The 18,806-nt window shown below is 42.4% G+C and overlaps 1 protein-coding gene across 2 annotated transcripts in view; it reads left to right on the top strand.

Annotated features, from left to right (window-relative positions):
• Nucleotides 1-18,806, top strand: part of SERPINB7 (serpin family B member 7) — a 59,198-nt gene that overhangs the window by 20,805 nt on the left and 19,587 nt on the right. The window contains exon 3 of one of the 2 annotated variants that reach the window (XM_047086130.1): nucleotides 17,653-17,838. In XM_047086130.1, coding sequence (XP_046942086.1) covers nucleotides 17,653-17,838 — 186 coding nt within the window. Of the gene's footprint in view, nucleotides 1-17,652; nucleotides 17,839-18,806 lie in introns of those variants that run through there. The other variant, XM_047086132.1, reaches the window with a different exon arrangement.

The following is an 18,806-nucleotide window of genomic DNA, read 5'->3' as shown; positions in this document are numbered from 1 at the left end:
AAGTTCTATGAATTAGCCATGGGCATTTGAGAAGAGTGTATTCTCTGTTCTCAGGATATAAAATTCATATAGGTCCATTAGATTTACTCTGATGACTATGCTGTGTAAATATGTTAGCATCTTACCTTATTTTATTGCCATTTCTTTCTGTATCTCTCTCTCATACACACACACACACACACACACACACACACACACGCACGCCAAAGAATGTTACCACCCTTCACCAGAATAAAGGGGGATGATAGTCTCATGAAATGTAATCAGAGTGGGAGAGAAGCTGAACTTCCAAAAGATGTGCATGCACTTTGCATGGTGGGGAGGAGCGGTGGGTCCCCTGCCATTAGGTGTTCCGTGGGTGGGGATACTGCAATCTTGAGTAAAACAGGAAGGGGTGAATGGAAAGTGGGGCATAATCGTGGTGAGGAAATATGTATTTGTGATACAGAGAAGGATATTTAGCTGCTGCTGTGAGTGAAAGTTTGGGGGTGGGAAGAGAGATCTAAAAAGGATCTAGGAGGGACTTTTTGTGTGGCAGGCTTTGCGAAGTCCTTAGAATGGTCTCTTTAAGGAAGCTAATAAATGGAGTGGGATATGTGTTTTCTTTGAATGTGACTTTTTCTTAGAGTTTATTTATTTTGAGAAAGAGAGGGAGAGAGCAGGAGCAGGGGAAGGGCATGGAGAGAGGGAAAGAGAGAGAATTGGGGTCCAATGTCACAACCGTGACATCATGACCTGAGCCAAAATCAAGAGTTGGATGCTTAACCTACAGAGCCGCCCTGGCGCCCCAGAACCATGATGTTAAAGGATGAGGAAATAAAAGGTTATAGAAAAACTAAATACAAAGGTTTCCCCTGCTATCCTTTTGTAAGCTGAAATGGCCTCAAGCGAAGAAGAAGAAGAAGCGATTACTATTAATTTACATGGCAAATATTTGGGTATTCTCTGACCCCAAAATAACCCCTGTTAGGCTTTCCTGGTACCTTAAGGACACAGATGCACCAGTAAATGGAGACAAAGCCCAGATGCTCACACACACAGTTCAAAGGTCTGGGGCTTGCTGCTGAGATGCCTTGTGCGGTTCCCCGGAAGGAGCTGGGCAAGTACCACTCTCGCTGCTAGGTTAGCGCTGCCTCTACAGTGGCTCCTGCAAAACTCATTTTGTACCTTTTCTCATAAAAGAGAAACTCCTCTTTGGAATTATTTCCGTTAGACCTACTGATGCAGGTCTTTCCTTAAAAGCCAAGTGGCTTAACTTGGAGAAGTGGGGGATGTCTGTACATCAGTTATGTTCAACTTGACCACCAAAGTTGTTCAAAGCTTAATGAGTCTGCGGATTTAAAATCTTTATTTTTCATGAAAGATAGGTGATATTCCAGTTGGGGTGAAAATATAATTCAGGAAATCAAATGGGGCCGATTATTGCATTTATTTGGGAAATTGACATTCTGAGATGGAAAAGTGGACTCTAATTTGCTTCTTAAGAAGCTAGAACTGGGGCGCCTGGGTGGCGCAGTCGGTTAAGCGTCCGACTTCAGCCAGGTCACGATCTCGCGTTCCGTGAGTTCGAGCCCCGTGTCAGGCTCTGGGCTGATGGCTCAGAGCCTGGAGCCTGTTTCCGATTCTGTGTCTCCCTCTCTCTCTGCCCCTCGCCCGTTCATGCTCTGTCTCTCTCTGTCCCAAAAATAAATAAACGTTGAAAAAAAAATTTTTTTTAAAATAAAAAAAAAAAAAAGAAGCTAGAACTAAAAGAGTTCAAATAGGAAAGGTTACTAAGAAGCAACAGTGATGACTCAATTCTTTGGGAACTTACCGTTTATTATTCTGTTGTTTGTGACCATGACCCCAGTGCAAAATGACACGACAGAAATAAGTGGAAACCAATAAGGCCTCCAATATTTGAAATTCTCATGGGAAAAGATTGTAGGACGTTCCAATGACTGCATTCATTGAAATGTCGGAGGAGAATGCTCCATCACGGTATTTATGGCCAGGTGAGAGCTAAGCTCGTTCATTTCATAAATAAAAGGGGGAAGAAGAAAGTGGAGGAGGAAGAGCGAGAAGGGAAGATTGGGTAAATACTGACATGTAAATAAGAGATGTAGACTAATGGAATTCTTTTGTGCCCTGCCCATCTCGCAACAACAGAGAATACAAGAAATAAAAATAGACCTAGCATTCAAAGCATTTAGGATGAATTAACCATGACGCAATATGATATTAAGCCATGGAACTTGCTGCTGCAAGGTTTTACTCAAATAGATAACTTAGATTAGAGGATTAGATAGGGTACACACAGTTTATAATAAAATTTCAGTGTCTGCAATTCAGAACAAACGAACGAAACACCAAACAAAACAAAAAGCAAATGACTTCAGCTTCCAGGGAGGGAGTGTCGTAATCTATTTTAAGATGTGTAGGAAATTTCCCTTAAGTAATGTTTTATTGCTATGCTTTTTGATGGATTTTAATAATAACCTCCAAAACTAGTGCTGCTGAAGAAGAGGCAGAAGCGATGCAGTATGAATTCGTTGCTTTTCTTTTTTTTTTTCTTTTCCAACGTTTTTTTTATTTATTTTTGGGACAGAGAGAGACAGAGCATGAACGGGGGAGGGGCAGAGAGAGAGGGAGACACAGAATCGGAAACAGGCTCCAGGCTCTGAGCCATCAGCCCAGAGCCTGACGCGGGGCTCGAACTCACGGACCGCGAGAGCGTGACCTGGCTGAAGTCGGACGCTTAACCGACTGCGCCACCCAGGCGCCCCATGAATTCGTTGCTTTTCAAAGGAAGTGGCCATAACTGTATTGTAACAGTTAAAAATTGTGTAAAGAGAAACTTCAGGGAGAAAAGGTGAAAACATCGTTACGTCAGTGAACAGTTTAGTGTAGTGAGAGGACTAAGCGTTTTGGAGGTCTGCAAACTTCCTCCCAGTTTTCCTCCTACTCTCTCGCCTCTTGCTTCTGCCTTGGATACTTATTCGATCGAACTGAATCCTACCTAGCCCACCAACGAGAATTCAGCAAGCCCGTGGATTGCAAAACATAAACCTGAAATGACAAGTAGATCTTGATTAGACTATTTGCATACCTCAGAGTGTTCCCTGCCAACTCTAGGAGCTCACAGAGGAATATTTGATGCTGAAGAGGGTGACGGTGATGGTTGTAGTAGAGGAAACAGTCAAAATACGGCAGCCTAGTCCTCAGGGGTCTCCTACAGGTCTCTGTCCCAGCTCTCAAACTTGATGTACACATGAACGCTATAAGGGACCCAAACTGGTCTCTTTCCCCTTCAAGCAGTGAGGACATGAAATGTGTATTTTATCCTTTTTTTTTTTTAACTTGATTTAATGGTGTACTATTGTTCTCTTCCTAGACTGTCGTTCCAGTAGACATTTTAAATTGTTGTTGTTGTTGTTTTTAATATTTAAGAGAGACAGAGAAGACAGAATGTGAGTGGTTTAGGGGCAGAGAGAGAGAGACACTGAATCCGAAGCAGGCTCCAGGCTCCGAGCTGTCAGCATGGAGCCCGACGCGGGGCTCAAACTCACAAGCTGTGAGATCACGACCTGAGTCGAAGTCGGATGCTCAACCGACTGAGCCACCCAGGCACCCCTCCAATAGACATTTTAAAATTACATTTTATTGTTTCTGAAGCACATGCAGAGACAGAGAGAGAGAAAGTAGTCTAAAGCAAACCCTGTATCCACCAACCAGATTCAACAGATTCAACACGTGGCCAGTCTTGTTTCATCCCCACGTCATTCTGCCATATCGTGGGGTTATTTTGAAACAAATCCTTAATAAGGTGTCAATTTTAATGCTCAGGTCAGGTCTTTCCGATGCGAACATCCTCTCCCGGAGTAGCCTTCCTGCTTCTCTTCATTCTAAATTTTTTTTTCAACGTTTTTTATTTATTTTTGGGACAGAGAGAGACAGAGCATGAACGGGGGAGGGGCAGAGAGAGATGCTTCTCTTCATTCTAAACACACAAGTTCAAAACCGGCATCGTCCATGCCGCAATCATGACAACTTCAGACTGCGAGGATCTCAGCCTCTGTCCACTTAGACTCTAAACTCTATACACTTAGACTGTGTATTATTTGTCAATGCCACTCTGTATCTCTCCTTCTTTGTATGCATTTTAATGTCCTTTCACCCTAAGTATACTGAAAAGTCCATGAGGACAGGGACTTCTTTTTTCACTCCCCGTATGTGCTTTTATCATGCCCCTTTTAGAATCTTACTATGGGAGGCACGTAATAAAGAGTTTTTGTTCTGTTCCTTGGGAAAGTCAGCACTAAGCTGTAGGCCAGTCCCCTTTCAGAGCACCCTTCTAGATTTGTACCCTCCAGTATGCCCTCCCCGTTAGTATTCTTTCACCACAGAAACTGTGTATTCTCAGCCCAACTACAGAGCTCTCTAATCAGAGTTCACAGCCTCCTCAACCCATACCTCATATAATCCTGAATTTATTCTGAGTACTTGCTACAAATTCTTCTCAATGGAAGCTGTTTACTCCCTATGAACTCCTTATCTGAGGCCAGGAGAAGACGGTAGGAGGTTTACTCTGGCTCCCCACCATCATTTTCAGAGAATCTTTCTATCTTCTTGTATTGCCCTTTTGCCTTTCTCCCATCTGCCAGATTCTTAGTTACCCCCTTAGAACTCTAGAGGACTTTGGCATCTTAGTTACTGTTTTTGATTTTGCTTCCAAGCGTTCCTGGCTTGAACATTCACGTTGGTATGCCATCTAATATCTAGCCTCCTGTCTTCCTCAGCTGCCCATTTCTCTGAGCACATGTGGACCTTGTTATCTGCTGAAGAGGGTCCACTTCTGAAGTTTTGAGCCCTTTACCCCAGTCACATATACTGACCTTTGTGTGGCCCACATTCCCAATAAACATGCTTAGTAACATCTTGTCTTCCAGCATAGTGATGTGCATAATCTTATGTTCCATCATTTTTTTAATAAACATTTAAAAAAATGTTTATTTATTTGTGTATTTATTTATTTATTTTGAGAGAGGGAGAGAGCACACCCATGAGTGGGGGAAGAACAGAGAGAGAGGGATAGAGAGACAAGGAGAGAATCCTAAGCAGGCTCCACTCTGTCACTGCAGAGCACAACGCAGGGCTTGATCCCATGAACTGTGAGATCATGACCGGTGCCTTAACCAAGAGTCGGATGCTTAACTGACTGAGCCACCCAGGTGCCCCACGTTCCATCTTCTCTGTAGCCCGCCAAGGCTCACCATGCTCAGGGCAGTTACAGGAATTTCGGGTGGGAGCTTCATGTGTTGATGTCCATGGTTCTGAAACAGTCTCTGCTCTGGGATATTGTGAAAACGGTCATGCTCTCTCTTTACTACGCTGTGTCTAACCTGAACTTTGTGCTCCACCATTTCAACCACACTTTCATCAACACTAACTTTGAATCCACCTCATCTGCATTTAAAATTCCAAACCCAACCATTTTTTTTCTCTGTGCTGCTCTTGGACTTCCTGCTGCTACTGCGGAGAAGTCACGCGACCTTGCTACTTAGCTCCTCTTCGGGTAATTTCTAGCCACAGCTGGTTGCCTGGACTTTGTAAGTCTCATTAGGGGTCTAAATCCTTGCTGTGCCTATCTTGTGAATGGAGAAATGTCTCAGGGATCCTTCCCAATGAGGTTTTAGTCTTCTTGCTCTGGACCCTTTGTCTGGTAATCTCAGTCATGGTTTTAGTTACCATCCCGGTGTCAAAGATTCCTAAATTCGCATCTGCATCGCCAACTGCCTCTTTCATAGACAGACCTGAATTTCCAAGTACTTTTTTTTTTTTTCCAGCTGGATGTCCTCTAGGCATCTCAAATTCAACATATCAAAAGCAGACCTTGTTACCTCTTCTTCTCCTGTCCCGCATACTCTTCCTGCTGGGTTCTTTGTCTCTGTTCATGACATCGTCTGTCACCTATCCAGGCCGCAGAGCCTACGGGGCCTCCAGCCCTCCGTGCCACCTCACTAGGTACTTGCCGGGCTATTCTGAGAGCACACTGTGTACAGCACTTCCCAAGGGCTTGCACTCCTGCTATTCTGTCTCCCCAGAATGCCTCTCATTTTCTCCATTTCCCAAGATCCAGCTCAAATGCTTGCTCACTTCTGAGGCCTACTTAAGACTCCCACTTCCAATTAATTATTCCTTCCGTAGAGCTCTCACTTGTTTGCTTTTCTGTCATAACATTTATTTTACCCTAAGCCCTTTCATTAATTCAATAGTACTTATTAAGGCAGAATGAAATACCAGACGCTATCATAAACATGAGGGAAGAAAGAGAGATGCCTTTGGGTCTAGATAGACTACTTTGTTTTATTCCCCAGACTTCTGTTGGAAAGAGTGGGCATTTTATTCACTTTATATTATGCCTTTAAAGAGAATATATGCCTAGTGGGCCATTTGAGGATAGTAACAGAAAAACATGCTTCAGGTAAAGCCTTTGTATTAAATGTTAAAGATAGTGCAGTAGTTACTTTAAAGAAAATGCAGACATATTTGGGTCATATGATGGCTCGGTAGTCCCCCAAAGTGCCTACTTATTATTGTTTAATTGAGGCAAGGAGCCTATCCAAAGGATGTTCATGCATAGGCATTTATGGGCACCATGAGCGAGTGAGAAAACAAGAACAGAGGAACCTCTGTTATTCGTCTGGTCCTAAGGATAAGCATCAGCCAAAGAAACTGTTAAGATGACAAATCCTGGGAGATGCATCCCTGCTAGGTGCCTGGCAATACAGTATAATATGAGCAGGGAAGGGAACTTCTTCCCATTTCTTCATGGGGCCAAGTGAAGATGTTGAAAACCCCTCCATGACAGTTGTGAGGGCACCAGGAAGGTATTCTTGGTAGGGACACCAGTGCTCCCTCATTGAGCACCAGCAGCAGTAACAAGGGTGAGGGAGGCTCAAGGATCCTGGAGGTTGAGGATGTTGATGAAGGTACCAGAACAGACAAGAAATATGGAAGGCTTATGTGGTGGTTCCAGCTGATGAGCAAATTTGTTTCCTTGGGAACCCTCAAGCATCATAGCAGGCTTCAGTCCTGGGTAAATAAGTGAGGGCAAGAGACAGTCAAATTTAGCTTATTACAATTTATGAAACCTCATCTGTACTCATGAACTGGTGAGGCCTTTGGAAATTGGGGTTGTTGATGTGTGGCAAAGAAGAAGAATTGACGTGACACACCAGTTCCCATGGCTGAACTTCCTTCCCAGACTTACGTCACTTTGGGATTGGTTAGTTCTAAATAGCCTATTGCAAATACGGTAGTAAGAGAGTTGCCTGGGTTAAAGTGGAGAAGGAAACAATGATGAGAACTTTAATTATGATTGACTCTTGGTAATTCCAGGAGGATTGGCCAGTTTATGTGTCACTCGAATCTCTTACCTTTTACCTATTGGCTGTTTCACCACTTGGAAGTACTTTCTGCCTACAACAGGTAGATAGATGGTAGGAAGAATTTGGAATTCAACATATTTCAGCTCTGTGCAATGAGAATACAGAGAACAGGAAATCCATCTGTAACCCTGTCTTCTGTATTAACAACAGCCTTCTCCATCAGAAAATTTATTGAAACTGCTAAGTCAAAATCAAGTTTCCCGGATTCATTGTGACTTTATTTTTCTCTACTCTTATATTACTCATAGACCATCATGGAAATAAATGATCCATTTGGTTTTGGATAAGCTAGTTGGATCTCCTTCTTCCTGGGAAAGAAACAAGACTAGACAAAATTGACAAGCCACTGTAAGATTCTGGCCCCTTCAGATTCCAATAGCTCTTTACAATAGAGGATCCAGTAATTTGGGTAAGCGTTGGCGACTCTTTGGAAAACATTCAGTGAGAAGAACTAGGCTTGTAGTTCCTTTTGTGCACAGCAGACGCGGGTGGATACAGCAAGGAGCTCAACCATGTGATGTTAGCACAGACACTGGAATGTATGCCCCAGTATGGTATGTTCTGATGGTAAAGGTGTCAGCACCCAGTTGGTCCCAACCTACCTTTGTCTACACGTGGCCACTTAAGCAAGGGGCAAACCCATTTCGATGAACTCTAGCCAGTATTCTAGGAGGGAGAATCTAGGTGTTGTAGCTGTGGCTTTCCATTGTCAGATCAGAAGGGTGGAGAAGAGTCTGGCTGAGTGACAATAATGAACTAACACCCCAAGTTTCAGCTTCTACCTGAGGCTGCTGCATTCAGGTGTGCATCTAGAGAAGCCAGGTGGGATTACAAACCCAACAGATATGTTTCTGGAAAATTTCGGGCCAGAAAAAAACTGGGATAAAGGGAAAGTAGGGGAAGGATGGAGGACAGGACAAAAAGAAACCAGTGAAATAGTCTGAGGTCCAGATGAACATCTGAGTCTGAGGAATGATGAAAATATTGTATTAAATTCTATTTTAGGCCCTTAAGCTAAGCACATTTACACAGGATAGGGTTGAAAGGAATTAGAGGATTAGAGATCATCGACAAGGTGTGATAAAACTTTGTAGAAAACTCACAGAGTCTCTGCTGTCTTTTTTTAATCTGTTGATGATCCTTCTCACAAAGGATATGTTTTGAGACAGGCTGATAAATATCGTAGATCCTGAATTTCTTTTTTCATGTTTACATTAAAACCATTGGCATTGTAAAGAACAGAGATGGGCAAGTTACACCTTTACATTTTGGGGCACCGGAGTGGCTTAGTAGGTTAGGCGTCCGACTTCAGCTCAGGCCATGATCTCATGGTCTGTAAGTTTAAGCCCTGTGTTGGGCTCTGTGCTGACAGCTCAGAGCCTGGAGCCTGCTTCAGATTCTGTGTCTCCCTCTCTCTCTCTGCCCCTCCCCTCCCCCACTCACACTTTCTCTCCCCCCCCAAAGACAAATAAAAATTAAAAACAATTTTTTAATTTGACTCACATACAAACTGAGTGAATCCCATAATGACCGTCTTTATCCAGAGACTATTCTGAAACCTGGGGCAAAGGTCTAAATGCTTGTTAGCTTCTTTAGAGACAGTGCTTGCTCTGAGTCACAGGGAATCCATCCCAGAAGGTAAGTCTACACATCAATAAGCAGGTGCTTGGGCAGGGAGGGTGTAGATTGCACCCGCAGACAGCCTTTAACACCTAATCCTAAGGTTTTTAGAAAAAAATCTACTTAGGGACGCTTGTTTCTTTTTATTGGCGGGTGGTGACTCAGGCTTTCACCTTGCCTCTTTCAGCTTTTGTCCTCTTCCTAAGTGCTCAGGGAACACATGGAGGCTGAACAGTCCAGAGCAGCATGGAAATATTTCCTTTGTGAGAATGCATCACTTTGAGAAAGGAGATCAGATTCTCATCACTGCATTTGTGCACCGGGGATGTGGGTATGAATATGCATTATTGATTTGCATATTCAAAAGGCTTCTCCCATTTCTGCTGCAGTAGGGAAGAGGAAAGCTCCCTGCTGAATCTCCAGAAAGATGTGGAAAAATGGCCAATGATCTCATGCAGAGGCCTGAAATCTCTCCAGGTCACTTCTCCGGAGGGATTGCTAGGTTTGGGCGTTGCTGGAGGGAACACGGGGACCCCTGGTCTCCATCATGCACTGTGTTGGTCTGGTCTCTTGGCCTTCTCTGACATCCTACTCTTTACCTCATTGCCACTCTGTTTATCTTGGGCTCAGGGTCCCCAGCCCATCCTCCATCAAAATCTGCACTCAGGAATAGACCAATTATCAGTTAATGTACAACGCACTTGCTCCTATTTCGGAGGTATTTTATTTCCTTATGTATTTTGACCGACTTTTTAAAATTATGAAATATAACTTGGATACACACAAGTACATACGTACGTTTTATGTATGCATATTTACATATGCAGTTGTATATGTACACAGTTTAACAAATAGAACATTTTCAGAACCTCTGACACCTCCCTCCTCGTTCTTTTACCAACAAAAACTTCCCTCCCCCAAGAGGTAAGTAGAGCTAACTAAGTAAAGGGAATCATTCCCTTAACATACATAGTCTGCCCACCTATGTAGGCATCGTTAAAAATGCAATTTTTCTTGGCCAGATCTTTTCATAAAGGGAATCGTAATGTGTGTAGTCTTTTGTGCCTTACTTCTGACTGTGGCTTGGGACCCCACCAGTCACGGTGATTTCAGGCATCAGTGAGCAGATGAGGACATATTCTTAGCGTCAGGAATACATGTCTGTCTCAAGATAGTTTGAGTTGAATGACCATGACCTGCTGTGGAGCACAGTTTTGGGGTGTGCTAGATGAGCAACGGTCTGGGAACTGTTCTTGCATCCAACCAGGACTGAGGGGGTCCCAGGATGTGGGACTTTCAGGCAAACTGGAACCAATTGAATACTCAGTTCTTTTGCCCACATATCAAGCTCCATGCCAACAATGGTCCCTTCCCCCACTCTTAACTCTCAGCTTTCACTCCCAACTGCCCACTAGTCCTAAAAGCCTTCCCCATTCCTCCTATGAAGGAGGATGAAAATCTCTCAAATATTTTGAGAGAGAGAGAGAGAGCGAGAGCAGGGGAGGGGCAGAAGGAGAGGGAGAAAGAGAATCCCAAGCAGGCTCCAGGCCCAGCAGAGCCTGACTTGGGGCTTGTTCCCACGAGACCATGAAATCATGACCTGAGCTGAAATCAAGAGTCGGATGCTTAACTGACTTAGCCACCCAGGTGCCCCCCCAAATCTCCATATATTATGTATCACTGTATTATTTCAGAGGGATGGAACTATAACACTAGAGGGATAGTAGCAGTAAAACTCCAGATTCTGGAAGGCAGAATGCTACATAAAAACAGTTGAAGTGATCCAACTTCTTATACTGTGTGTAATCACAGGTAATACGATATAGCAAAGGCAAAGTGAGCATTGAGGAGGATTAACATTTTCGAGGGCCCATCCTGCAGCCAACGCTGTACTGGTGTATATAGTATCTACGTATGTGCACATGCATTCATATGTTTTCAAATAAAAATAAAAATAGAACTGATCTGAATTCTTATTTTACAGATGGGAAAATGGGGGGCTCAGAGAAATGAAGTTATTTGCTCAAGGTCACACAGCTAGTTGAGTTGCCTGGCTGGAATGGATTCCTAGATCTAGTATTTTATCCATCTATTTGCCAAGTTCATATAGGATCTAAGCAGTGAATGGTCTCTAAAGGAGACCAAGGAGACCTCAGAGCTGATGGAGTAGACCAGCAGTGCCCTCCTCCCTCCCCCTCTCACCCTGCTTCTCCCATAACAGGAAAAACAACTCTCAATGCTTCTGTTTTTAAAACCACTTCATTAAAGTATGATTGATTGTGGTGGTGATTTCATGGGTGTATACTTATCTCCAATCTCAAGTGCTTGTATCTTTCTCCAGATATCTCAATACCATGCTAATGTTGCTTGGTTTTTTGTTTTTTGTTTTTGGTTTTTTGGGTTTGTTGTTGTTGTTGTTTTATTTTGTTTTACATTTTACTCTTATGGATTATCTGTAGACTTCGTTTCATGGAAGGAAGATATGCTTCCTGGATTCCCCATTCCCCACCCACCCCCTACAATTTCCTCCCAGCATCCTTAGAAATCATGAGTCTTGTTTAGATCAGTGCTTGGTTGTTTAAATCATTACAACTAAGAGAATATTATCCACAGCTGAACTGTAAAGTGCAGAAGGGGGGGTGCCTGGGTGGCTCAGTTGGTTAAGCATCTGACTTCAGCTCAGGTCATGATCTCACTGTTTGTGAGTTTGAACCCCATGTCGGGCTCTGTGCTGACAGCTCAGGGCCTTGAGCCTGCTTCAGATTCTGTGTCTCCCTCTCTCTCTACCCCTCCCCCACTCACTCTGTCTCTGTCTCTCTCTCTAAAAAATAAATAAACATTAAAAAAAAAGTGTAGTGGGATATATGTTTCATTGTGGAATCTGTGCTTTCTCACTAATTAACAATTATATTTCCCCCCCACCCTTTTTTGTTATTTGTTTAGTTTCCAGGGTTCCTATCACCAGCTCATTCCTCTCTGGTGGAGATAGGTATTACGCCATGTTTTATATACGTTCTAACACTTCTATCCCTCTGATGGGATATTCACCTTAGAGAACTTTCAACTTTCAATGATCAGGAGATCAGGATATTCCCTTTTAGCATTAAAACATACAACTAGGGGCGCCTGGGTGGCGCAGTCGGTTAAGCGTCCGACTTCAGCCAGGTCACGATCTCGCGGTCCGTGAGTTCGAGCCCCGCGTCGGGCTCTGGGCTGATGGCTCAGAGCCTGAAGCCTGTTTCCGATTCTGTGTCTCCCTCTCTCTCTGCCCCTCCCCCGTTCATGCTCTGTCTCTCTCTGTCCCAAAAATAAATAAACGTTGAAAAAAAAATTAAAAAAAAAAAAAAAAACATACAACTAAATGAAGGCAGGGTGGGCGAACGCTTGTAGGAATAGCGTGTAAGGCGAAATGAGAAACACTATCTATGTGAAGTAAAACCTGACGACTCCTGAAAGACTGAGCTCCCCTGCTCTCCCAAAAACAGAAATCCCCAGTCTTGGGGCCAGAGCAGTGCCTCCCCGCACTCTGTCCTCCAGCTCTTTGCTCTCTGCCCTCCTCTAGGGAGGAAGCCTTTCCATATGGCAAAATACCAGGTGTCCCACGATACATGAATATATACATATACTACATAAAAATACGATGTGATGTTGATATCAAATTAGATAAAATTCCATGCTAAAATTTGACTATTAAAACCTATCTGTTTTGACTACTTTGAATTGGATCTGTAGGACCTATGTGACACATTTCTCTTCATTTGCTTTATAAAGGGCCTTAACATAATTGCATTTTAATGCCATTATTTAAAATTTCCATGGTCATCACAAAAGGAAGCAGGGAGTGTCTGAGTCAGAGGCTTTATATTTCAGAGTAATGCAAGGAACTCTTTCAGACTCACCCAACCAGCTGCTAACTTCCTCTATGAAGAGAGTAAGGTAAATATTTCTGAAGCCCACAACTTAAAGTCTGGCAGACACTTTGAATGAGAGTCAAAGAGGTTAAGAGAGAAAGGTAGAGAGAGAGAGAGTGCGAGAGAGAACAGTGGCTGTTTCACTGTACCTGAGGGTCTGAACTCATCAAACAACATCAAAGTCATTGTCTAGTCCTGTCGTCAGCTTCTCTGTCCTCTGGCTTGTCTATGGCTGAGTGTATGTGGTGTCGTGGGGAGGATGGCAGGCACCATCATGCAGGGGATCAGCGACAAGTTGAATACCTCATATTCCATTTGGAATAGAGAAACAAACAGCAGGTGGGGAATTCTGTACAAATCTAGATTCTGTATTTCCAGTGTTTTTCTCCAAGGCATTATGGGTTGGAATACACTAAGTTTTGAGATGAGAACTGAACTTTAAAAATCACTCAGCAAGGTTTTTGATGACAGAGTTACCAAAATTTGAAACCATATTCTGAAAGAAATAGATTTGAAAATACTTGGGTAGAAAAGTAACTACTGATAGCCTTACATCTGATTTATATGATAGGAATAAAAATTAAGCATGCTCAATAGTAGTTTTTACCTACTGCTTCCCCCCTCCCCCAGTATGTGTATTCTAATTCAGTAACTATAGGAGTTTTTATTTTCTTCAACAATGTACCATGAAGTAAGATTGCTTTTCCTTGTATAAACAAAATTATCCTGAGATTAGGTAATATTTTGATCAATCATTTAAGGCACATTATTTATCAATCAAGTATAGTAAGTTTGGGTCCATAAAATATCACTATAATTTCATGGGGTTTTTTAGTGTGTTTTGTCCCTAGTTTTTCCTATGCTTTATTTAAAAATTATTTTTCTTGCCTTTTATTAGACTTAAAAAACTTCAGTGAGAACATATGTATCCTTTTGTTTTGACATGAAAAATGTAGTTAAGAAGGATAGCACATTTCTTGGATTGAAATATACCATTAAGTAAGCGAATGGGCTTTGGGCTCCTGTGGACTTTTAGATCCTTAAGTTGGATGTTTGGGATTTAAAAACCATCATGAGTCTTTGTTAGTTTGTGTTAACCTGTAAATTGTAAATGTAAGAATACAGTATATCTTTAGTGGAATGAAAAATTAATCTGAAGCCAGATTCTGCATGATTTGGAAAGAATATTCCTTCGTTGCTATGTCTGGACCATGGCCTAATGGGTAGAGTCATGCTGACATTTTCTGTGGCTTCACGTAACTTATTTTCTTCTTCAACTTCCTTCAGTTATTTAACTGGGACCCAAATCACTGGATACTTGTGCGTATTAACTTATTTCTGTTGGTGCTTGTTTATTTCTTTAAAAGATGCTATGCAAAGTAATTATAGGAGAAAGGAAAATCACACTTTTCCTTATAATAATAAGGAAATAATACTCCAATAAATACTAATGCTAGTATTTATTCATGTCACCAGATGGAATCTGGGGAGTGTATAAAAAGTAATTTGACCTTAAACATAGTTATCTATTTGCCAATGGGATTTAGACTTTATATCAAAAGAGAAGGAAAGAATCTTGCTTTCATTCCTGGAAACTAACTGTGCACCTGCGTAGAGAAAGATAAAAACAAGTATGTGAAGTGGAAACATACTATTGGTGTTTATTTTCAAAATGCATAAACATGTCTGTACAGGAATGTTTAAGGATAGGTGATCTGGTACCATTAATTAATTAATTAATTAATTAATTTTGAAGTTTATATATATTTGAGAGAGAGAGAGAGAGAGAGAGAGAGAGAGAGAATGAGTGGGGTAAGGGCAGAAAGAGAGGGAGACACAGAATCCAAAGCAGGCTCCAGGCTCTGAGCTGTCAGCACAAAGCCTGATGAGGGGCTTGAACACACAAACTGTGAGATCATGACCTGAGCCGAAGTCAGTCGCTTAACTGACTGAGCCACTCAGGTGCCCCACCGTTATTCATTTTAAAAGTCATTGCTTGAAAATTTAGAACTCGGGAAGTCTGAATTCATTTTTAAATATTTATCTAGGATGGTTTTTCTCTGCCATAAAATTTATCTAACTCATAAAAATGTGTACTCAGTTGCCTCAGTGAACACATTCCTTGTAGCTTCTCTTCAATATGGTGATAGCTTTGTGAAGTCACCAGGATGATTAAAAAATCAGAAAATGAATATTTATGGTTATTGCTTAGAAAATAATTTAAGAAATGATTTTTAAAAACACGAAAAGTTCTCCCCTCACCCCCTCACCCTTTACTTTTATAAAGCATCGAGAAGAATCGGGGCTTGACCAAAGAAAAGAGCACTGAAATTTTGTTCTACGTTAGTATATACCACCAAGTAGCTTCCAGACCCCATTTGGACACACGGGCAGGTCCCCAAACAGGGCCATTTTTAAATCTTTCAATTTATCAGGTCTTAAAGATTCAAATTATATTGAATATACCAAATATATTCTTTAGAATGTATCAAAATGAACCCACAATCCTCTAATTTTCACTGTGAATATTTGGAAATGATTATTATAATTTTGCTTTTAAAATTACTTTCCTAAGAGTGAATAATTTCAGTTACTGTGCTTTTCAGCAATCGACCTGAAGTCTTGGAAATTGTTTAAAGAGACAGAGTCTAGCACACCGTTTCTAACATTAAAGAACTTCTTATGAGTAAAAAATTTAATATAGAAACCAACTTATGTTTCAATTTAAGGATATTTACCTGTATATTCATTAATTTCAATTTTGTCATTTTAAAAACTATTTTAGAAGCAATACTTACCTTTCGATGTAAAATGTGACTTTGAGCCCCTGAAAAGTCGGGGGGCTTAGTCCCTGCCAGTACTGCTCATTAGATAAAGCTGTCCGACATGTCTCATCCCGTGTCCTCTCCTTTTTCTGGTTCCTTCTCTCTTTTGCTAGAAGGAAGGGGTTTCTTCTGTTCTTAAAATCACAGCTGCCACTGCTCTTCTCCCTAGTTTACATGGATGTGATGTGAAATCATTACATTTTCTGGATAGCTATTAAAAAACATAGATGTTCTTTCTTGGAGTGAAGAGTGTTTGAGTGTGAATGATTTTTTCACCCTGTATTTCTGGGGGCATAACTGAGGAGTGGAGACCTATTATGAAAGCTGAAGTTGACCTTGCAAAACAGCATCATATATGGCCTTGTGCGTCAGTGATGTTCTCTTGAAATTACGAAGTGTTGAATATGGGTTCCTCAGGAACACTCTGGAAATGTCCAATTTGTGGTCTTTTAGGAAGAAAAAAAATCATTTATTGATTTATTTAAAAAAAAATTTTTTAAATGTGTATTCTGAGAGAGAAAGAGAGAGACAGAGCACAAGCAGGGAACAGGGAGAAAGAGAGAGAGAGAGAGAGAGAGAGAGAGAATCCAAAGCAGGTTCCAGGCTCTGAGCTGTCAGCACAGAGCCCAACGCGGGGCTCGAACTCACGAACCGCGAGATCATGACCTGAGCCGAAGTTGGACACTTAACCGACGGAGCCACCCAGGCAACCCTGAATAAGATGAAATTTAGAAGGTTACGGAAGTGAAAGACTTGACCCAGTTCATACAACTGTTAGTAACAAGTTTGGGATTAGCAGTGCGTCCCTTAAGGGACTCTTGGAACCTGCCACACCATTAGGTGTAATGTCACAGAATATTGAAGGAGAATAATTTGGAGGATCCATGTTAATCCATTTAGTCAGGGCAACCCCACCTGTGGGACTGGGGATCAGTTTGAGCATTGTGGAAAAAGTCTGCAAAGAAATACCAGAGCAGATACCTGAAGAATTCCATGCCGGTGGCAGCCTTCTATATTTCGGAAACATTATCAAGAATTTGAAGACAGCCTCATTTTCATCCTAGATTCTAAATTAGCTGTTACACCTTAGGTTCTCCGGTAAGAGATAGACCTCTGTGTTGGAAGGTCATGTGCGTGTTTGTGATTCATAATATGGTTAATAGCATTTCCATTCCCCCTAAATTAGAAAAAGGTGTGAAAATAACAACTACAGGATTAAGGATGCATAATATTTGAAATTGGGGAAGTCCTGAAAAGAGTTAAGATGTAGGATCACTCTAAGCACATGTATGGTGGCTATACTGGAGAGTAGGAAATTATGTGTTCAATCTCCAAATGTTAACCTTTTTTATAACTACAGATTTAGAAAGCAAGGACTATAGCTTCTTTAATAGACTGTCTAATGTCCTAATATTTGTTTTACTGCAAAGAGCACTTTTGCTCTATTTCAGCTTAGGAAGTTGAGGTGATTCACTAAACGGCCCCAGGAGGGGGTCTGCTTAGGAGGTGAGAACAGAACTGTCTGAGGCCACCGGTGCTAGAAATGCCCCATCGAGGACAAGTGGGAATCCGTCCTGGATGTGAGTAGGAGAGCAGAGGCAGAGACATGGAGACACTGCACTAACGTGTGTCCGTGTAAAAAAGGTGAATGTATCATGATGTTGCCAGGAGGGATCGTTTTAGAGTTGTTGGTAACAAGGACACTGGACCAGTGGAAGTCGTTTTCTTTTTGTTCTAAGTTATTCGATGGTTACCTCCAAGGCTGAAGAAACGAAGCTTCAGATCTAAAACAACAGATGAATATAAAAACCTTCTTACGTCCAGAGTGTGTACTTGGAACTCATCCCGTTTCTCTGCATTCCCTAGGCTGCGCACCGTTCCGCAATGGCCTCCCTTGCTGCAGCGAATGCAGAGTTTTGCATCAACCTGTTCAGAGAGATGGATAACAGTCAAGGGAATGGAAATGTGTTCTTTTCTTCTCTGAGCATCTTCACTGCCCTGGCCCTGGTCCGTTTGGGTGCACGAGGTGACTGTGCTTCTCAGATTGATAAGGTCAGTCTCGGGTTGTGCCACTGCCCATGGTTCCGGCAATGAATCTTTTAGGGCAGATTGTTTTCTGCAAGAGCATATTCTACTGCAGTGGTCCCATGTAAATGAGGCCATCTCAAGGAGGCGAAGGACACACACTGCTCCTAGAGCTTGGGTTTGAGATGAGAGACAACAGGAATATTCTCAGAACTGTCGCTTTGATTCTTTACCTTGGTCAAGTGGTTCTCGAAGTGTGTTTCCTAGACCAGCTGCATCAGCATCACCTGGAGAACTTGTTAGTGTTTATTTATTTTTGAGAGAGAGAGAGACAGACAGAGACAGAGCGCGAGCAGGGGAGGGGCAGAGAGAGAGGGAGACACAGAATCCGAAGCAGGCTCCAGGCTCTGAGCGGTCAGCACGGAGCCCGACGCGGGGCTCAAACTCACGAACCGCGAGATCATGACCTGAGCCGAAGTCGGACGCCTAACCGACTGAGCCACCCAGGTGCCCCCTGGAGAATTTGTTAGGAATGCAAATGCTTGGACCCCACCTGAGACCTAGTGAATCAGAAATTATGGGGATGGAGCCCAGCAATCTGTGGTTTAATAAACTCTGCAGGTGCACGCGAAGGCTTGGGAGCCAGTGCCTGAGTAGAAGTAGATGAGAAGCACAACCAGAAGATGCCAGAGTCCCAACTTAAACATGAATGACCTGGGCACAAATGATGCAATAGTACATTCCAGGTAACAGCAGCCTACCTGAGTGGTTTTCACATTGTCACCAACAGCCGTAGAAAGCGCTTTTTACATTACCCTTCGTACACTACCCCAAACCAGGCTGGACGGGGAAGTGAAACGATCATGGTTTCCCTCTCCTCTCGGGAGTTGTAGGAGCTCGATGGCAGGTGAGACAGCAGGTCCACGCTGCACGTGGGGGTCTTTGTCATCCCTTTCTGCCCCCTCGTTCCCCCCATTATTTTCGTTCATAAATTG

The sequence above is a fragment of the Lynx rufus genome, unplaced genomic scaffold, assembly GCF_022079265.1.
Source record: "Lynx rufus isolate CCGP_SWC_20201006 ecotype Redwood Valley unplaced genomic scaffold, mLynRuf1.p SCAF_20, whole genome shotgun sequence".
Taxonomy (NCBI): Eukaryota; Metazoa; Chordata; class Mammalia; order Carnivora; family Felidae; genus Lynx; species Lynx rufus.
Note: the sequence above shows the minus strand (reverse complement) of the source record. Positions and strands in the feature narration are given on the sequence as shown.